Genomic DNA, 21,733 nt, shown 5'->3' on the forward strand with positions numbered 1-21,733 from the left:
GCCTGGGGAGCCGGAGTGTGTCGCGGGCGGGAGCCCCTGCGGCCCGGGACGGCGCAAGCAAAGGTGCGAAGTTAGCTGTTGGGAAATACCCTGACGTAAGTGCCGATCTTCAAAGTTATTTCGGAGCACTAGGACTGAGCAGGGAGTATTCCGACTGCCATCTTAAATTCACACCTCGGCTTCGAGAGAGCATGTTTTTGTTACAGAGAAAATCCCTGGAATTTCACCAGTAGCAGAGGGTCCTGTGGTGAAAATCTTCCAGAACTGAGTCCGAAGAGCACTGTTGAGGCTTTTGACTCTGCCTCTAGATACTCCATTTGTAGAGGGTTTTTAAATTTAATCTTAAGCAGTGAGATTTCAGTCTGTTCAGTCAAGCTGGCTTTATGTCTCCCAGATGTAATCAGAAGTAATTAATTTTCTGAGGCGAGCTGACTGCACATGACGCCAGTGCACCCCTTTTCTGACAGTGCGATGAATGGCAATTTAACAGCTGTCTCCCCTGATATTCGAGAAATTGTGAAGCCAGCTTGCTTCCCTTTTACTCTGTTGGTGTTTCAGGCAATTTTTTAATTAAAGAGCTCCAGGATTCCTGCAGGTTAATTTTTCTTTAGAGCAGGGAGGTGTTTAAAGAGCATTCCTCATAGAGGAACAAACTGTAGGTTTTGAAACCTGAGTGAAATTCACTTTGCAGGCAATGATATTAACAAACCCTTAGATCCAAAACTGTATAAAGCCTGGCCACAATCTGCCTTTCCTGCCTCAAAAATACATACATTTTTTTTAAGCCTTTTCTCCAAACTTCTTGACCTTTATTTGTATTTTCCCATCTGCCCACTTGTGAGGATATTTCTAACGTAGAGTGTTTTTTGCTTAAATCCCCTACATCCCTCTCTCTCTCTTCTTGTTGATACAGCAGTTATAATTTGGTCTGTGGCATCAGTTTCATTAACTACCTTCAGTCATAATTAAAATACGGTCTGGTCCGTTAGACTCTTGGTAGAATTTGGGTGTGTCTACACTGTACATTTGCATTGTTTTTTGAGGCAAACTACTGGGCTGAAACAGTTGTTGCTGAATTGCCGGCATCTCCACCGCACGTTGCAGGGAACGGGGACAGGACGTTTCCGTGCAGGATGCTGTGGTGCTAGCCCTCTTTATCTCTGCTCGCTAAGGCCTCGGTGAGATGAAAGCTGCCCCGCTTAGCTTTTACATCTGCCTTACAGTAGGCATTGGGCCAGTTCTGTAAGTGATGAGCACCCAGAAGTGGTGCTGAAAGGGGTAGAACTGACAGTCTAGTAGTGTAAAATACAGCTAGTAGCTAAAACAGGAGGGGAAATCACTGATAATGGACCTTTGGGGCATGCTAACTGAAGAAGCGCATTCACATTATAAAGTATCAGGAGGTTCTTGTTTAAATATATGTAGCTTTGATAACTAATACAGTTTGGAGGCACTGAGAAGGTTAATGTTTGTTTTCAGATACACTTGAAAGTTTTCTATTATAAAAGGCAGTTTCGCTTCAGTTCCTTTTACTACGGTTAGATGTTGCATGGTATGTTTGCAGCAGAATGTGTAACATATAGGATGGACTTAATCCTACGTACCTACAAGACGTGGTCAGGTTAGACTTTTCCACCTTTAATTTCTTGTTTGTTAGCTTTTATTTCAAATACCATTGTCAATAGCTTTCTTTTTAGAATGTTACCTTATTAAGGAGGATTTGCACAACAAGAAAACAAAAAGCACAAGGTAAAATGCCAAAGCTTTGCTTTAAGCTTGTAATTTTCTGTGTGATAAGTTAAATCGTTAAGTTGTTCCTGTTTGAAGATTCGCCTGTTCAAACACATTTTCCACATGCAAAACAAGCATGGTAAAAAACCCCAAAGTGCTGAATAGATACTTTTTTCTAAAAAAAAAAAAGTGGTATTTTGATGATTCTTTTAGCCAAGAATTCACTATGAAGACCAAGAGTTGCGGAAGGATGATCGATGCAACGTGGTAATCACAATCTAAACTGAGCACTTACAGTTAATATTTTGCATGGGTATCTCAATATGGGATTTATGTATCCACAAGCAGAAGCTCTGATCTAGTTGGGGTCGAAGGAATTTAAGCGTGTTGTGGCTATTGAGGACACAAATGGAATATAATGTGCTTATCATTATTCATTGTATAGATACGCTTTAGTCTCTCCTATCTTAAAAAATAAAAGATGTTGACCTGGTTTGCATCAAACTGTTGCTTTATATTCCTTTCCCCTGTAGAATTACTGATTGTCCTGATAAGTTGTGTCTGGATTTCCTCTTCAGTTTAGTTTTTTTCCATTAAAATCAGCCGGAGTCTCTTTCTCAGGTACTTCTGGCTGTGCATTTGACTGGGAAGTACCGTGCCTGTTTCTTCCTAGGTGTGAGCTCCTTTTGACCTATTTGACCATGCTCTTCAATTAATCTTGCTTTCCCTATACTTGTGTTTATCTACACTTCACTTCAGTCCTCACTCTTGATTGTTGCTCGAGTGTCTTGTTCTCTCACTTTTTTGTTGTTATAATGGGCTTTGTTTATTAATCCAGTTCTCCCTCTGACCTTATCTCTGCAAGTGAGATAAAAGTCAGACATATGAATTCAGGTTTTCTCTTCCATCGCTGAAAGGTTCAGCCTTTCTTTCTCCTTGGCATCGTGTAGATGTCTATCTCTAGTTCACACTCAACAAGTTTAAGAGAGACTTCTTACTAGTATCTGTTTTCGGATGTTTCTTGTTAATGTGTTTGCAATGGCTGTTGGCTGTGCCACTCTTCTGTTTGTCAGTCAGACCTGTAATCCGAGTATCTTTATGATTCTGACCTCTCTTTAGATCTCTATGTCCAAACTGTATCTCAAGTCTACTGATTTTTCTTATCTGTGCAGCGCATCTTTTGTACAGGCCTTTTGTTCTCATCGCCCAACTTTTCCCTTCTTTATGTCATCTAACTTGTTACTTGGGTTACTAGTTAAGATCTGTTCTAGGCAAAAGCCGTCACATCTCCATAATGGAGATGACTGCCGCAAACATAGTCTTTCACATTTCTCTTTCCTTTCTGTCCCTTCATTATTCCCCCCTTTTTTAAAATCAAACATAAAGTTCTTCTTTTTATTTCAAATCTTTCCTGACATACCCCACTATGAATAATAACTCCCGTGGGATTGAATAAACGTCTCATTGTTCAGTTTGCAGTTGGTCTCTGCCGGTTTCTCTACTGCCTCTTTACTTAAGTTTCAAACAAGCAACTTTAGGGTTTTTCCCCCACGTGCTTTCTCTGATGCTTGGAAGGTGCTATGTAAATCCGTGAAATCACTTAACTGTTCATTTTCAAAAGCTTTAATTTCTCTATACTCTTCCAAAAAAAAATGTTAACAGGCGTTTGCAAAGCTGAGAGTACTCCATATGTGCATGGAATTTGTGAAAGCTTGGAAAGGAGAGGGACAATAATGTGCTGTTTTGTTACACTAATGGGTGTTGTGTTCCTCAAGCGTTGCATAAAAAACTTACTGGTGGATCAGTGTTTAGTAACTTGTCTTTCAGACATTGCATCTTTGTGATTTTACATTCTGTGTCTACTGGTTTTCAGAATATTTTTTTGCTGCAGCATAGGTGAGATGACAGACTAGGGGAATGTTGAGTGAAAGCAGTAACTGATAAATAAAAGGACTGCGTAAGGTATTACACCGATATTTGAAATTACGGGAGATAAAAGCATCTTTAACACTTTTAAAAGTGCTTTTGGCTCCTGTCTCTTTTAAATCTAACAGTTAAGATTTTGTAACAAGTAAGATACTTATGAAACTGTTTCCACAGTGTTTAAATCAGATCTGTCCAGAGGAAGTGAAGTTTGTGTACTTGTGTTTCGCCAGTTACTTGTTTTCCCTTATGAGATCTGGGTATAGAGCAATACTTGCACGTAGTAGAGAGTTGGCGTTTGAGAGGGATACTGACAAAAATTTAACTTCGATTCAGGTTAGTTTCTGCTGCATAGACAGGTTTCTGTGTTGCACAGAGAATTAGCTGGCTTTTAGCAGAAGTCTGCTTTGTAACTGTTTTGGGTTTTTTTTGTCAGAACCCTGGAAATTGAACTATTCTTTCATTTCTGAAACATGCCTCCTTCCCAGGGTGACCGGGCTGTTCTCTGAAGGCTGCCTTGGAGTAGCTGTAGCGGTTGTTGTCCTTTTCGAGATGGAATTAGGCTTTTAAGCTTTGAACTAAGAGTCATAGAATCATAGAATCATAGAATGTTTTGGGTTGGAAGGGACCACTAGAGGTCATCGAGTCCAACCCCCCTGCAGTCAGCAGGGACACCGCCAACTAGATCAGGTTGCTCAGAGCCCCATCCAACCTGGCCTTGAATGTTTCCAGGGATGGGGCCTCCACTACCTCTCTGGGCAACCTGTTCCAGTGGTTTACCACCCTCATTGTAAAGAATTTTTTCCTTATATCTAGCCTAAACCTACCCCGATTTAGTTTAAAACCATTACCCCTTGTCCTAACGCAGCTGGCCCTACTAAAAAGGTTTTCCCCCTCTTTCCTATAGGCCCCCTTTAGGTACTGAAAGGCCGCAATCAGGTCTCCCCGCAGCCTTCTTTTCTCTAGACTGAACAAGCCCAACTCTCTCAGCCTGTCCTCATAGGAGAGGTGCTCCAGCCCTCGGATCATTTTAGTAGCCCTCTTCTGGACCCGCTCCAACACTTCCATGTCCTTCTTGTGCTGAGGGCTCCAGAGCTGGACGCAGTACTCTAGGTGAGGTCTCACCAGAGCTGAGTAGAGGGGCAGAATTACCTCCCTCGACCTGCTGGCCACGCTCCTCCTGATGCAGCCCAGAGTACGGTTGGCCTTCTGGGCTGCCAGGGCACATTGCCGGCTCATGTCCAGCTTTTTATCCACCAGCACCCCCAAGTCCCTCTCGGCAGGGCTGCTCTCAATCCTTTCTCCCCCCAGGCTGTATTGATACTGGGGGTTACCCCATCCCAGGTGCAGGTGTAGACCATCCCGTGGTCCACGAACCCAAGAGAAGACGACTCCTCTCTCATTCTCCTAGACAACCTTTATTTCTTTCCTGAACTGTTATCCCTGACTTGTTAGTTCAACTTAGAGATAGAGGGATATTTCATATTGTTCGAAACATAATGTGGAAATTTATAGCTCCTTGAGGGTAATTTTCGTACCTGTAAATGTGTTTGGAGTGTTTAAAAAATCACAGTGTATGTGGTATTGCACCCTGGAATTTGCAGATCTCTGCATCAACAGCATCCTTTCAAAGAAGCTCTTGAATGGACACAACATTCTTCACAAGACCTTAACTGTTAGAGAAACACTTCTGCAGCTCTCTCGTGATACAAACTTTATTAATATGTAAAGCTACAAAACTATATTGACACCAGTCTTAGTGAAGTTATTTTTAAAGTGTCTAATTTCCTGAATAGAATTAAGACTTGGTTCCTGTTTCCTTCTCTACATGTGGACTTCTGTCACTGGTTAATTCTCTTACTAGGAGCTTGTTCCGGAAAGGGATTGGGCATCTGCTACTCCCATTATTTGAAAATTCCTGAAAAACTTAAAGAAAACAGCAATTTGTTTTAAATAAAAGACAGTCTTCATATCCTTTGCATTGTTCTTTATCAAGAGGGTTTTTCTAAAGAGCTGACCAAAAAGCTTTGTGTTACTGTCTTTGAAATTTAGGACAGAGCTGGTTAGTGCTAAATCATGAGTTATCCATCCATTTGGTGTAGCTGCATCATCTGATCAGACATATTTTAATCTTTTTTCCAACTGAATTTTCACTCTGTTAGAGGAATTTGTGTGAGAGCATCAGTAATCAACAGTCTGGGGAGAACAAAAGTGATGCTATTTTAAACTCTAAGAAAACAAAAAGCAGGGAAGAAACCAAGCGTCAAGGTCTAAGGGATCAAAGTGGAATGATGCTGAAGGTTTCTTTAGTGAACACTCTCTTCCAAATTTTTGCTTTGATTTATAAGAGAGCGTGGCCAAGTGTGGTATAAAGAAATACTTAATGAAAACAGACTTAGTAAAATAAGAATCTAAGGTCTTGTTTTCTAAAACCTCTTGTCTACCTATACTGTCTTTAAATGAAGGAGTTAACTGATTTTATGAATTTAGTTAAAATACTGTTCTTGAGCAAAAGCTGATTCTGACAGGGAAAAAAGAGGATGCAGGTTTTTATCCTCACACCCTATACTTGGTTGTTTCAAGTATGTCTCTTGCACAGTTCTATGAGAACAAGACTAGATTTAATTCTTTATTGAAAGTATATTTTTAAGCTTAAAAATCCTTTCTTTCATGCTTTAAAATCTTTCATTAGTTTTAAAGTCTTTGACATTATTTAGGAAGAGGGAGGGAGGATAGCAAGGTTTATTATTTATAGTGCAGAGTCAAGGAAATTGCTTCCCAAGCATATGCTTGTTGTTAAGTCTATATACATGTGTTTGAGATTTCTGTAGTTGCCCCTATCTTTTTTTTTTTTTTTTTTTTTTTAAAGATCATACTGTAAAGTAAGTTACAGTAAACAGTTCTTATGACAGAATAGCATGCTAGTTGTTAGGGGGAAAAAAACAATAAAATTGTTAGCAGCCCTGGGTTTTCTCTCTTTCTCCATTTGTTTTCTTAACAGTTCTGTCTCTGCTGTTGCCTTCTTATTTAAAACCACATATAAGTTGTTGAGCTTTTAACAAAAGCATCTTGACAACGTGTTATTCTCTTCCTTCCTTTCCTTTTCATATCTTTTGGAATTTCATATTTGAACTTCTTTTTTACTTTTGAAGCCAGTCATGAGAAACTTTGAGAGGCCTATGTAAGCTGCAATACAATTTTATTATTCTTTTTATGGGAGAGTCTGTTGCTTGGTGTAGTGCTGAAATGTACATTTTTATGTTGACGGGGTCAATTTTTCATGTATGGAAATTATGTGTTTTAAGGGGTGAAAAACAGGGAAAAGCAGCTACTGAGGTGTGATTGTGATTATACAAGTTACGTTTTTCTGTCTGTGTCGTTACATATACACATGCCCAGTGTTTGACTATATGTTCATGATTAAGAAAATGTCTTACTGGTGCTTAAGCTTTGGATGATTCTTAATTTGGGCATAGGAGAGTATGGAGAACAAGCTTATTGAATGCTATGGATCTAAGGCAATCTTGTGCTCATGTAGGTAGTCAGGACAGCTTGTCATCTTCACTTCAGATGAGGTGTATCTGTGGATATTGTCTCAGGTAGCTATTTATTGGGATGGAAGGCTGGCACACAGGAGGCAAAAACGCTTACAGCGTATAGCAGATAACCCTGTTGCAACAAATGTGAGCAGTGGTCGTCAGCTTCAGTGAAGTACTTGAGAATTTGGTCTTCTGGTTTGTTTTGGATGAATAGTTGGTGGGAAAGCTAATTCCAGTGTTTCCGTGTTTTCAGCAATGACTTAGTTTTAACAAATCCTGTGCTGGTATAACATGAAAAGAGCAGCAGAAACCTTGATTTTTGATTCTTTCTGCTGTCATGCTCATGTCGTTCATTACTACTTCCTCCCATAAAACCTGATGTGTGCATGGTATGAACAAGGGGTATACCATCTAGTATGTTGTGGTAAGGACTCTGTGAGTTTACTCTTTGAAACTTTGGCTCTGAATTTTCCAGGATCCGGAGAGGAATGGAGACTCCATTGGATGTTTTGTCGAGGGCAGCATCTCTAGTACATGCTGATGATGAGAAACGTAAGTCTGAAATTTAGTTTGTTGGATCCAGATGCTTTATGTTTGCACTTTATATCAGCCTAGATGCTGGCTGTATCGATCTTTGCATTTTACTGAATCTAAGACATGTAGAAAAATGTCGTCAGAAGCCCTTCAAAAGTCATCTTCCTCAGGTGCAAAACCAGTATGTTGCATTTAAATTGGTTAGTACGCAAGAGAGAATCATTCCTGTTATTTTGAAGATGTACTTAACAGTTCACATGAAGGTGCTCCTCTTTTCCCAATTGCATTTGCATTGTTGGTAGACAAAAAGTTGTAATGGAACTGCTGTCAAACTAAGGACAATCTGAGAACTTGAGCTCTCATAATATCAGTTAGACTTGTTCTCATTTAGACCATGTAATTGGGTGAGCACGAGTGGGTTGCAAAGATTCCTTTTCAGTTCATAAAAACTGAAGAGGTAGGCTGTTATCGTTAGTAATGAGCGCTTCATTTTTCTTTCACTGCTATGAAAAGGTGAGTGCAGGATTTTAATGTAGTAAATGATGTCCATTGCAGCTACAGAGGCTCATGTTGCCGCTCATTTGGGTAGTATTTTGCTTTCAAAGTTCACAATAAGCATTTAAGATGGGTTAACTAATGTTAGAATAATATTTTCAATTCTGTGAAATAGTAGTGCTACTTTGTAGATCAGATTGTTACATGCACGCTTAGTAATAAATGTCTTTGTCAATAAATGTCAGGGTTTTTTTCTGAGTAGCGTAAGCCCTCAGAAGCGTATGCACCTTGGGTATCAACCTGAATAGATGCTAACTAGAAAAATGGTATTTTGGATTTCAAACTGCTTTCGTTTGTAGCTTCTGTGCGTAAAATCATCTTTTACGATGGCCTTTGTTCCCTTATTCTGCATATATTTTTTGAAAAGTAACTGCCTTGAATGTTGAATAAGAGAATTGATTTACTGCTGTTGCTAATCAACTTACTAAAGTAACTGCGAAGTGAATAAACACAGTGCATTTGGACAACAAGTCCCAGGATTTTTGTGTATGTTCAAATAGTCAAGAGAACAGTAGCTTGCTCTTTCAGAAGTTCATAAAATGAAGGTTTCATACCCTGATGAGCTCTTCTGTATTACTGGCTCTTAACTTTGTAATGAATATTGGTTTTGCTGTTCTTTCATGGTTCACCTTGCTACTGGATAAGTACCAAGTTTTTGCTGATCCCACTGTCATAGGATGATTTGGTTGATTGCTACAGTTACTGACTACTACTGGTAAAATGCAGTGGAAGTCCTTGAGGAAATAATTTCAACCATGATTTTGGCCTGGGGGATTTCTCTCGTAAATATGTATTTGTAGAAAAGGCAAAAGCTTAACCTATTTTCTTTTGACTACTTTTTAAATATATATTTTTAATATGTATTCTTAATTTTCTTAAGCTTAAATGCATTTTTTTCAGTTAACTATTGCCTAAGATGGGTGGACTGTTCAGTGGATAAGGAACTGGCTGGATGGTCGCATCCAGAGGGTAGTGGTCAATGGCTCGATGTCCAGATGGAGACTGGTTGACAAGTGGTGTCCCTCAGGGGTCCATACCGGGACCGGTGCTGTTTAACATTTTCATCAATGACTTAGACAGCAAGATCGAGTGCACCCTCAGCAAGTTTGCGGATGACACCAAACTGAACTGGAAACATTCAAGGACAGGTTGGGTGGGGCTCTGAGCAACCTGATCTAGTTAGCGGTGTCCCTGCTCACTGCAGGGGGGTTGGACTAGATGACCTCTAGGGGTCCCTTCCAACCCAAAACATTATATGATTCTATGATAAGACTCTAGTTTGATTTTTGAGTTCCACAGGGTAGGAATGTTGGGCTGGATTTAGAGAATCCAGAGGAAGCGTGATTCAGTGAGACTTGCATGTGGGGAAGCTGATACGTATCTGGTTCTAATTTACATTCCTTTAGTCTTAGACTTAATTAGATTTATGCCACTCTGCAGCTTCTAACTTATGCTGTCTCCAAGTTTGTCCTGTTGTGCACATTGCAGACCAAGAATGCTAGGGTATGAAAAGCTGCTAAAAGGAAGAAATGAGTAGTCCAGGCCATCACTGAACTTGTACTATTTTGTGTCAGCTTTTATGGAAATGGCACCAGCCAGATTTCACTCTGTGTTACAGCGTGGCTACCAGCAGCTTGAAGTCAGTCTTAATCTTGAATTTAGCAATTATCCTTGAGCTTTCCAGTACAGTATCCTGCATGCTGCTCCTGGAGCTCTAGCAGTGGTTCTGTCTGTATTTCTGTATCCCCTATTCACTTTGTCTAACACGTAGAATTCTAGATAGAGTTTCTAATACTCCAGTCATTACCAGGAGTGCAATAATTTCTTTTTTTTGTGTGTTTGTATTTGGTTTTTTTTTATTTAAATCAAATTACTTTCAGATACTCGGTATCTGAACAAACTATTGAATTTACTTCAGTCATGGTTCTTGTATTTAAGTAATACATGCAGGTAGTTTTACTGTTGATTCATTGGAAAAAAAATCCAATGGGTTCTTTTTCTAATAACAACATGAAATTTCCTGCTTCCAAAATTTTGAATAAGGAGTTCAGATTAATTTAGTTTCTGAAACATTTCTATCTTACCGTGAGTCTTTTATTTTTGTGCTGGAATAGAAACTTGTCCAACAGATAACTCCTGATGCCCTTTGCGCATTATGTGGTTGAAATTTTATCCTATTTTTTGAATGGAAAGCAAAGGAAATGTAGTTATATGCTATCCTGACATGACGATGCTACCAAGTAACTAGTGGTTAGATTCCACTAGTGAAAGAGTAAATCTACTTGTTAAGACGATTCAGTTCACCTCAGATATCCTTGCCTAAGCTATATGCCATATAAAAGCTGAAAACTGCTAATCTGTCACTTTTTAAAGATCATTTTAAACAATTAAGATATCAATTTTAACTATAATATCTCAAAATTATTCCTCTTCCAAATAGTTTACTGTTAAAGTTTTTGCAAGAAAAATAAAGGTAATGTTAACACTTCTCTGTAATCTAGTGTGAGAAGTATATGCATAATGCATATCAAGTATTTTTGAAGTTGGATTGCGTATGCTCATATACAAGGTATCTTGAAGTTGTTAGTGGTCTCCTGTTCGTAGGTATCAATAACTTTCATTACTATTTTTCTTGAAAGTGTTGGTGCTGTTTGTACACGAACCCTTGATCCTCTTGCAGACATCTGAAATTGCAAACTTTCACACCCTGATACACTTTAATCCCATCTCAACCTCAACTTCAAACTAATTTATGTAAATCAGCAGCCTCCAAGTGCATTTACTGAATCCAAGCAGTGCAAATAGAGGTTCTTGTTAAAAAATAAGGTTTATTTCCTGAAGCTGGTAGCTATTCAATTTTATTCTTGTTTGTCTGGGTGTATTCAGAAGAGGAATATTGCTAGCATTTATGAATTAAATTCTAACATGAAGGATCCTCTTATCTCTGTGGGCACTTACTGCAGTGCCAAGTAATACAGAAGTGTGTTAGTGTATATAATGTCCTGGTTTCGGCTGGGATAGAGTTAATTTTCTTCATAGTAGCTAGCATAGTGCTGTGTTTTGGATTTAGTACTACAGGAATGTTGATAACACACTGATGTTTTCAGTTGTTGCCAAGTAGTGCTCAGACTACTCAAGGACTTTTTGAGCTTCTCCTGCTCGCCCAGGTGCATAACAAGCTGGGAGTACAGCACAGCTAGGACAGCTGACCCAAACTGACCAAAGAGCTATTCCGTACCATATAATGTCATGCTCAGGGGGGTTAGTCAGTCGGTCGCGGGCAGTGTGATGGCAGCTCAGGCAGTGTGATCGTGGCTGGGGGGGAGTGATCACGGCTCAGGACAGGCTGGGCATCGGTCAGCGGGTGGTGAGCAATTGCATTGTGCATCGCTTGTTTTATATATATTCTGTATATTCTCTTACCATTATTATTATCACTATTGTTATTCTTCTGTCTTATTAAACTGTCTCTATCTCAACCCACGGCTCTTACTTTTTTTTTTTCTTTTCCCTGATTCTCTCCCCCATCCCACTGAGGGAGGGGGGGAGTGAGCGAGCGTCTGTGTGGTGCTTAGTTGCCAGCTGGGTTAAACCACGACAATAGAAATCACACTCTGTTTAAAACAAATACGTTTAAATTTACCAGCAGTTATAGAAATGAATGAGATGTACGCTTATGTAGATTTCCCAGAATGGTTATTGGTTTTGTAAACAAATATGACCTTGAGGGTTTTTTTGGTTTAGTTTGGTTTTTTTGCAGCTGCACCTATGTCAATAAGATGGACCTTCAGTGATATGTTAGCGCTATATATTGCTTTCAATCGCATCTCTGTTTTATTTCATGAACTATGTACTATATATTTTACATATATGCTAACGTAATACACTATATACTGTGTCTCAACAGCTCCCAGTTTAAATCATTCTGCTCTTGTTATCAAAGTAAATTTATGAAACACATTTGGTTACCTACTGTGTCATGGAAATGATTAATTATGGAGAAGAAATTATTAATGTAATTTTGCATTTGTAACTGTTACCACTGTGATGTAAGCAATTATTTAAGCTTATAGTATAGTGGATCTATACTAAATTAAAAAAAATACAAAAACAAACAACAAAACAAAAAGAGCTGAACAAAAGAAGACAAACACTCCTTTAGAGGTGATAGCAGTCAAAGGAGAGGATAGAGATATCTCCTAATGGAGTTCATTGTTTACTTATTGTCCAAACTTGACCCTCCATTTCGGGGGAAGGAAAGCATACAATGATGTAATTATTAGCCAGTCATCTTGAAGGCTTGTCACTAATTGCATACTTGTCAATAGCGAAGGGAAAGGATATAGGAAGTCAGTGCTGTTTGTGAGCAGCTGTTCAGTGCCAGAGTAGGTCATGTGCAACTATTTTATCAGTAAGTGGCATCTGTGAGGTTCTGCTGGAGGTGTTTCAGTGCTTCAGAAGTGGGCTTTATACTAAGTAAACATCTGTAAGACCTGTGTATCTGTGCTGTCTTTTTAACGTTATCACGGCTGGAAACCTTGTCGAATGTGGATTATTGTACAACTGCAAAAATCAAGTTTGCAGTGAGATGCTTGATACTACTCATTACTCCTGTGTTCCTTTTCTTTTCCTGCACTGTTCTTACTGGGGTCGTACTGATTTCTCATACACTCAGGATACAAGCTGGCTATTTTTAGAAGACCACAGTCTGAGCTGGTAGTATTTAAGTAAAGACAAAGAAATACTGCAAGTACAGTTTTTCTTCCCACAATTGTGTTGAACAGCAAGTGTTCAAACATTAAGGAGGATTATCGTTTTGTATTTATCTCATATAAAAATAAGGGTTTGGGGAACTGGTCTTTCAGTTATTAACCGTGTTTTAAAAGCATAGTCTTGTTATTGAGAAAATAGTGAAGGAAAATGCTCATAAGGCCTTGCACTTGCAGGAGGTGTTGAAAGCACTGTGTACTCGGCCTGTCCTGATTTTGTAGTAACACTTTACTTACACGTCCCTCCAATATGCAAGTCCAGTTTAAGAATATAGGAATTAATGAGAAAAAACATCTTGTTTCCTGCTCTCTCAGGTAATATAGTGAAAAGTCTGTTGCTGGCAAACAGAAGAAAATACACTTCCTCAAGGAAATGAAAGGTTTGGAAACAGCTAGTAAATGGCACAATAAAGTCCTGGCTTTGCATTCTAATGCACTGTACCAAATCCATACCTGTTGAGTCTTGATTTATGTTTTGAAAAACTGATACAAGACTATATTTAAAAAAAAAAAAAAAAAGGTGGTCTTTGATCAAGCCATGCTTTTTGCACATGTGCCATCAGTTGCATGCATCATCCTTGTACGCATGGAAGCCTGGAATTGCTATTCCACACTTCTTGCCTGTGAACGCTGTTATTGTTTGACAACAGTTTCTTTCATGTGGTTTAGTTTAATCCACTTCAAATAATTAAGCTAGACCATGCAGTTGATATTTCTAGTACAGAAGAATTACTGTGCTTTAAAATCCCTTCCCTAATCCACTTTGTAATAAAATCCCCGTGTAGACAAGACCTACAAATCAATTTTAACTATTCTTCATTCATATCAATCAGTTCAGTTAGGAGAATGAATTTTGTGCTGGCTACCATCTCATAAATACGCAACAATTCATTGCTTTGGATAGTTGATCCTAAAAAAGATACTACTTTAAGGCTGAGTTGAGAACAATTTATTATTTTTTAACACTCCTGAAGAGGATGGTGACTTTGTAAGGTTGATGTCTTTAAACACAAACCAAGCAATATTTATAGTAGAATTAGACTTCAATGTTGCTATTTGTGTTGAAGATCTTAATGATGAAATATTTCTAGCATCACCAGGACTTTCCACCTACACTACTCTTTGTTTTGTAAATTTATAGCAAACTATGGGCAGTGAGCCTAGGGCAGGTTTTAATATCAATGCTTGCAGAAGTTTAAATAGCTTCCATCCTGCTGTGTGAACACTTGAATCAGCACTGAAAATATTGAAGATCCTGAAGGGTTTTTGACTTAAAAGTGAGGAATTGCATGGAACTTGCTATATGAATGCAGTTAGTACAAAGACAGTCTCAACCATCAGTTTCATTTGAGGCTTGCTTTTAGGGGGGCATTGGGGTTTTCTTGGGGTTAGGGGTTTTTGGTGGTTTGTTGTTGTTGTTGTGGATGATTTTTTTCGGGTTTTTTTTTTTCCTTTTTGCTAGAGATTCATCTGCTTCAGAAAAATGGGAAACAGTGATAGCATTTTTATGCAGAAGTGAAATAGCAGTGTCATGTCACTGTCCTTGTTTATTTTCTATTCACAAGTTCGCCCAATTCCAGGTAGAACTGGGAGGAATAATGCATGCTTGTAGTAAGGATGATAAATATTATATAGCAAATTATTGCTTAAAAAACGATGAAGAATTTTCAGTAAAACATAATCTTGTCATGTGACTTGCCCTTTGTATTTTTATTTGCACATACACATCCAAAATAGTAAATCTTGTAACAAAGAAATAAATTGAAAAAGTCTTAGCTGCATGTTGTAAAGAGATATGTCAGTATTATTTCGCAGTTATGGAAGGTTTGTTGTAGGGGTGGAAGGGAATCAAATTGGTTTGATAAGGGCAACCTGGAGCATGTTTAGAGTTCTTTTGAAATCTAAAATGTGTTTGTGTACTGAACCTTAATTCTCATATAGACTGTCTTGGTGGTAAACTATTTTCCCTTCATGCTAGAATTCTTCATTTGTGTCCCTGGTAATAGGTATAATACACTTAATAGTTTAGTACATTGCTATTTCTCTGTTTTGTGTTTATTGTTTTGCTGTTATATCTGTAGTTTGTGATTATTTTTTTCACTTTAGTGATGTTGAGAACAGTTAATGTTATCTGTAGTACTCAGTGCTATACAAATACATGGGAAAAGGTGGTCCCTGGTATCAAGGCAGACAGTCAAGGGCAGGAAACAGAGCACCACTATCACGATATGGGGCTGCTTCTGATTAGCCGGCGAGTCAGCAGCAGAGCTGCAAACTCGTGTTTTCTGATGCCTAGTTGTAGCACCTTATTCACCATGCTGCTAATGCGGTAGCTTCTTTTGAACCCTGAGCTCTACTGATGTGCAAAGAACACTGGCAAAAGAAGTCCTAGCGGAGTTTGAGGTCATGAACACCATTGCTATCATGGAAGTGGCATTCAGTGGGTAGGCATTACTTCTCCTTTTCTGCTTGTCACTTTTGGAATATTAAGCAAATAAATTGGTTATTGTCTTTTACAGTAGCTCGTAGCTGCACCATAAAACTGCTCATAGGGAAACTGTCCTTAAGAAATGCTTTGCTTTGAAGAGTGTCATGCTAGTTTCTGTTCCTTTACTTAGGCAAGCTGTCAGTCATTATTGATAACCTTAAGATACTATTGCCAGCAGGGCTGACTAAATCACTGTCCGTTTTTTTTCCCAATTTAGGCTAGAAAAAAATCTCCCGTATAACAAAAAGGTTGTATGTGATGCTTCTACTAAAAATCTTGCTTACTATGACTTTCAGGACTCCTCTAGTAAACGGAGGAGTAATTTTTGATCTTAACCTCCTACTTTTTGTTTTGTAGGAGAATACTTGCTGAAATCCTGCTTGGCTAGGTTGTGGGCAACACAACCATGTTAACCCAGATTTTTCAGTTGTATTCTGTAAATAAATGTAACAGGTTTTTGTATGCATGTTGTTCTTCAGTGCTTTCAAAGTCCAGGGATTTTTATTTAGGGTTTGTCAACTCTTGGATACCTCTTATTAACCAACCCAGCACAACATTTCATTTAGAGCTTGATGACTTCTTCAGAAGACTTTCCCCTTACTGTGTTGAAAGGAGGGTAAGAAGAGCTTCGTGATTATTTTTTGTATGAAAATAAGTGCACTCTCCATATGAATGCTTGTTCTTTTATGGTAAATTAAAATACTGATTTGGTTGTCTTTCTACCAGGTTGGTGATTGGATGAATAAGTCTGTTGCTTCAAAGAGGCTGATATTTGGTATAGGCAAAGAGTTAGGTCTTGAAAATTAGAGGTATGGTTAGACTTTGGTGTTCTGCAACTTAGTTTAATATACTGAATTCTTTAATTGCAGAAATTAATGCACAATTAAGTAATTGAATAGCTTTTATGAATTAGCAACTGTGCTTGTGGGCAGAGCTTATCTGTGATGTCTAGTAAAAGAGCAACTTAAATTTTCTAGAGGAAAAGCTAAATTCTAAGAAGCAGTATCAGAAAAAATATATGTTGGTAATTCTTCAACAGCTATGGGAGGTGTTAAAAGTAGATCTGTCAGCTAGATTTTACCTAATGTTTAATCAGTGGTAGGGGAAGAGTGGGCTTCTGTTAGTTTTGAAGCGGAATTTGTGGCATAAATCATCTTTTTTTACTGAAGGGGGGAAAAGTATGTAAGTGTAATGTTTCAGTTTAGTAATAATGTGATGAAAAAACACATGTGGTTCGGTCATTGAGATGCAGCCTGAATCATCTGTTGTTGCTGTATGAATACCAAAAGCTTTAAATAATAAAATTCTGTGAGTAATAACATGCATAGTGTTCTGCTCTTAAATTTATGAACCATACAGACCAGAAAATACTAATATCTTCTCTGTTTTAAATGCCAGTTAATCTATTTTTTTAGTAAAATACCCGAATGGCTGAATTCCTGACTTCCTGCTTTTTGTCTTTCAAAAGATTTTGGTGGTTGTATTACTCTGTATTTCAGAGAGTAGCTTCCTGTAAATAGTGTCAGGGCCATTTCATCATTTTTTTAGGGTTTTCTTGAAAGTAGGAGTGGATAAGTGGTTGTTTGGGTTGGTTTGTTTGTTTGCTTGTTTTTTAAAGTTAAAAAATTATTCTTACCTCCAGAAAGCTTCCCCCTTTTTTTTTTCCTCAAACTTTATTGTAGCAAGGAAATAAAGAATGAGTAGAGTTATGTTTTCAGCTTGTTAAATAGGCTGGAAAATGGGGCAATTGTCTGCTTGGCGCCTAGATGTATTTTAATGGCAATAGAACACCATTAGCATAGTCAGTGGAGTGATGGTAATGCCTTCAGGAACAAAAGTGTCTAAACATTTTTTTCAAATTAATTTTAAAAAACATTTGCAAGAGGCTCAGCTGCCTAAAATTTGTAAATATGTTGTAGCATCCATCAGCATACCAGATGTTTCTGCCCAAGCTGCACCAGCTCAGGAAATAGGCTGCTCAGAGTTTCTGAGCAATTTCAGCCAGACAATACGTCTTTTCTTTCTGAATCCTTTTTAGCTAATTGGTGATAAAATATTTTCAGTGATTTGTGGCATTACCTCCAAATAAATGATGTTTACAGAAATGCTATCTCTTTAAATATTGTTTGGCAAATGGAGGGGAAGGAATCTTCTTACTAGAATGGAATTTGTTATCGGATACCAACCATTGCTCTGAAAATTGCAGCTGACTGAATACCATATTGTTAAGGGTGATAGCACATACAGAACCGTATGGAACTTGTCAATGCACATGCTTCTAAATGACTGCAGCTTCTGAAATGCTATACTTGGAACTTTGTGCTCAATTTGTATATTTTACAATAATATATATTTGCTATATCCTGACTTTTGAAACAATGCAGGGAAATTATTCAGCTGTTAGGTTTTGTCTGTTAAGTTTTTGGGCAGTGACTACAACTAGGCAGAATACACTAGCGTGTGAAAATCGGGCCATTCTTCATGTGGTAAATATTATTTGTCTTATTTCATTAAAAAAAAAAGAAAGAAGTTCTTCCTTAATTAGAAATACTGCAGGCTGACTTGTGAAATGCAGGATGCTTTCCCAGGATGTTCTTTCCACATCTTAAAGAGCTTGGAGAATGAAGACAAGCTTGGAAATTTCAGTGCCGCACATGAAAAGCTAATGTTCATTTGCAGCAGAATTAGTAAGAGGAAAGGAGTTAAAATATTTCACAAATACTTTGGATTCAGTATATTTACTATTGTTTATCTACTTTTCCTTATTTAATTGGTTTTGTAGGTACTTATTTCAACATTTTATCCATGTGTCTGGAAATGTTGGAGTGCTTTACAACTTTCTTGTTGCCTCTTGGCAATAGCCATGCTGTCCCTCCCGTTGCTCGGGTTCTACCCACTAGATGCCATACATTCTGGAGGGACTGTAACTCATTTTCCAGATGGCAAAGCAGGGCTTTTGGGGAAAGGGAATGTCGTTGGTGCAATGTAGCAATTCTTAGTTTTGTTCATGCAGGCAGGCAAATCTGGAGGTACCTTTTTCTGTAAGCAAATGACAAGATTATATTTAAGAAAGGAGGACCGGGTAAACTTTGTTTTAAAAACCGTATGCTGAAGAAAAGGTGATTTTAGTTAAATACCTAGTTTTTATATGCACACAGTATGTTAAAGCAGTATTAATATTGTAAAGTCAATTCTTTTAGAAGCAGTGTAGTGTTAAAATTGAGGTGGTCCTATACAATTTTTACTCCTTTTTCAATTATACCGTCTTTGGTGAAATGATCATAGAATATTTACAGTTCTGCTGTAAACAGAAATACGCAACTTCTTAGATAATAAGCATATGTTTGGTATTTTCTTTTTGCTTGCTGGGAACCCAGACTTTTATTTATGGTATGCCATTCAAATTCTGACCTGAAGGAGGAGGGATCTGAACATGGTGTTTTCCAGTCCAGATGAGTGTCCTAATTAATGGCCTATGAAATAAAAGGAGGATACAATCAATTACCACACTCTGCTTTACTAACTCATGCCTTTTGTTCTGTTGTTTAAGAAAAAAAAAAAGCAAAAAAAAAAGCAGCAATACCTTGTTTCAGACTGAAGAGAACCCAAGAAGCAAACACCAGAATTAGTTGCTTTTAATTTTTCCCCTTTTGCTGTTAAACCAAAAATCAATTACTTGTGTAAGCACAATTCTGGCTACAAATCTGCTACGCAGCTATAAACAATGTCACTACAGAAACTTCTGTCATCAATAAGCTTAAAAGGAGAAATGATTCTTATTTAGCAAATTGAAGAGTGAAGAGTGATTTATTACTCTCCTCTGATTTTTTTTTTCCCTTCTGTTCTGATTTTAAACTTACTGATACATTCATTAAAAGGACCCCCAAAACACTACACTGTATTACAAGAGTATTTTTGTCCATCCACTACAACAGTACTGTGTTAGGTGATAATACTTTCATAACACTGGAATTAAGTTTGCTTTAGATATATATGTATTGCTTTGTAAGAGAGAGAAATTATAAACGGTAGTTGGACATAAATAGTCTTTTGTGTGTTCTTGTTTTAAATCAGATTATTTTAGTGCATGCACTAGGCTTAATTTTCCTGGGCCCCTCACTCCCAGAAGGACATGGAGGGGCTGGAGTGTGTCCAGAGAAGGGCAATGAAGCTGATGAAGGGTCTGGAGTCCAAGGCTGCTGGGGAGTGGCTGGGGGACCTGGGCATGTTCAGCCTGGAGAGGAGGAGGCTGAGGGGAGACCTTACCACTCCCTAGGACTGCCTGACAGGAGGGAGGAGCCGGGGGTGTGTGTCAGTCTCTGCTCCCTGGGAACGGGTGATGGGACCGGGAAAGGGAAACGGCCTCAAGTTGCACCAGGGGAGGTTTAGGTTGGACATTAGGAAAAACTTCTTCATGGAAAGGGTTGTCAAGCATTGGAAGGGGTTGCCCAAGGGAAGGGGTTGAGTCCCCATCTCTGGGAGTACTTAAAAGCCGGGCAGACAAGGTGCTTAGGGACAGGGTTTAGTGGTGGGATATCAGTGTTAGGTTAACGGTTAGACTCCATGATCTTCAACATCTTTTCCAACCTAAACGATTCTGTGATTCTATGATTCTATTCTATGAAACTGTGGCAATAGCAGTAACTGCTTCTATTTTCTGCGTCATGCCTGTGTTGTCTGTTTGGTTCATAAGATAGAAATTGCTTCACGTGAAAACATCTGTCTGTTACAGTTGTAACTTTATTCCCATAAATCTCTGGCCTTTATTTGCTTTCTTTAGAGACGAATATATCTGGCTTATAAGCAAAAGACTGGCAGTTCATCTATGGCTCCATCTGTCCCTCTCTCCAGTTTTTGTATCTTAATGCACCTCTTGCTTAGCCTGATCTAGAAGGCATTGGATTATATAAACATGCAAAAATGTCATTTTCCCCTCTGAACTCACTTCCAAATTATGAGATAAATTAAGGACCTCTTTCAGTAGTTTTTACCCTCTCAGTTATCTCATCAGTAGGCAATGTAGGGATTTTAAATAGTGGTCAAATATGTTAAAGTTCAGCAGTGTCAGCCTCTGACTGAAATCCATGATCTTACTGTGTGGGGGCCTCACTCTTTGTGAGAAACTCAGAATATATTCATTGCATAATGCTGGCATTTACCATAATTATATTGTTTTATATGTTTTCATATTTACCTAACCAAACTATTCTTTTACTTCAAAATTATGAGGTCATTTTTAGAACTACAGTTGAATAGTTAATTAGCTTTAACTGTATTAACATTTATAGTAGTTCTTAATAAAATTGTTATAAATTGATAATACTATTGGTCTCTCAACTAAAATATGTGAGAAACTTAGGCTTGTGAATGTCATTTTTTCAATGTTTGAATATGAAGGAAAGTAATGGGCTTTCCATTGTCTTTTTCTATGGAAAGGAAAAGCAATTTGGTAATTTTCAGTCCATCCTTTTTACAAAAATCTAGATAGGTGGGGGTTTTTTGGTAGAATAATGGTTAACTATCTTGGTGGAAACCTCTGAGCTGCCTGGCTCTTCTTGATTAAAGTACTTGATGGACTTTATCTGAGTTAATAGCAATAACTGGGTACATGAATATCTTGTGGTGCTGTGAGGCAGCGGGTCAGCTGCCTTAATCCATTTGACTGAACTTCTCATGACTCTCAACAGATGTTTTGCCTTTAAAGGTCAGTTTAACTTTCTGACCAGACTAGCTCCTTGCTTCCCAGAGCATGCCAACGTAGTTAAGAATTGGAATGTGGTTTGACATCCAGGAATGAAATTTCATTAATTTATTTTTCACTCCTGTAGTTATTCAACCAAATCTCACAATACCCACTTCCGTAACAATTGGCAGAGCATATTTTAAAAGGATAATACAATGTCGGAAGAAAAAGATTATTTGAAGAATTAGAACATGTTGGTATGCTGAATAGTTTAAGGCAGAATAGTTGAAATTCTAAGTAGTGTATTTTATTAATGTTTACTTGTATTACAATAGTATATAGAAGCATGGTTGTGCTAGGCGTTAAAAATATGCATAATTAACTTTCCATCCAAAATGTATGGTATGCGTATCTGTGATGCTAAAAACGGCCACAGAAGATTGGTCAATTAATGGAATAAAACACGATTCTTGAAAGTGGAAGTGGCAGGAAACATTTGCCCCTTGGAAGA

At 38.1% G+C, this 21,733-nt stretch overlaps 1 protein-coding gene across 1 annotated transcript in view; it reads left to right on the forward strand.

Moving 5' to 3' along the window:
* Positions 1 to 21,733, forward strand: part of VGLL4 (vestigial like family member 4) — a 110,428-nt gene that overhangs the window by 15,428 nt on the left and 73,267 nt on the right. The window contains exon 2 of the mRNA XM_009636639.2: positions 7,669 to 7,745. Coding sequence (XP_009634934.1) covers positions 7,682 to 7,745 — 64 coding nt within the window. The 5' untranslated portion in view covers positions 7,669 to 7,681. The remainder of the gene's footprint in view (positions 1 to 7,668; positions 7,746 to 21,733) is intronic.

Source organism: Egretta garzetta, unplaced genomic scaffold, assembly GCF_000687185.1.
Source record: "Egretta garzetta isolate BGI_Z169 unplaced genomic scaffold, ASM68718v1 scaffold553, whole genome shotgun sequence".
NCBI lineage: Eukaryota > Metazoa > Chordata > Aves > Pelecaniformes > Ardeidae > Egretta > Egretta garzetta.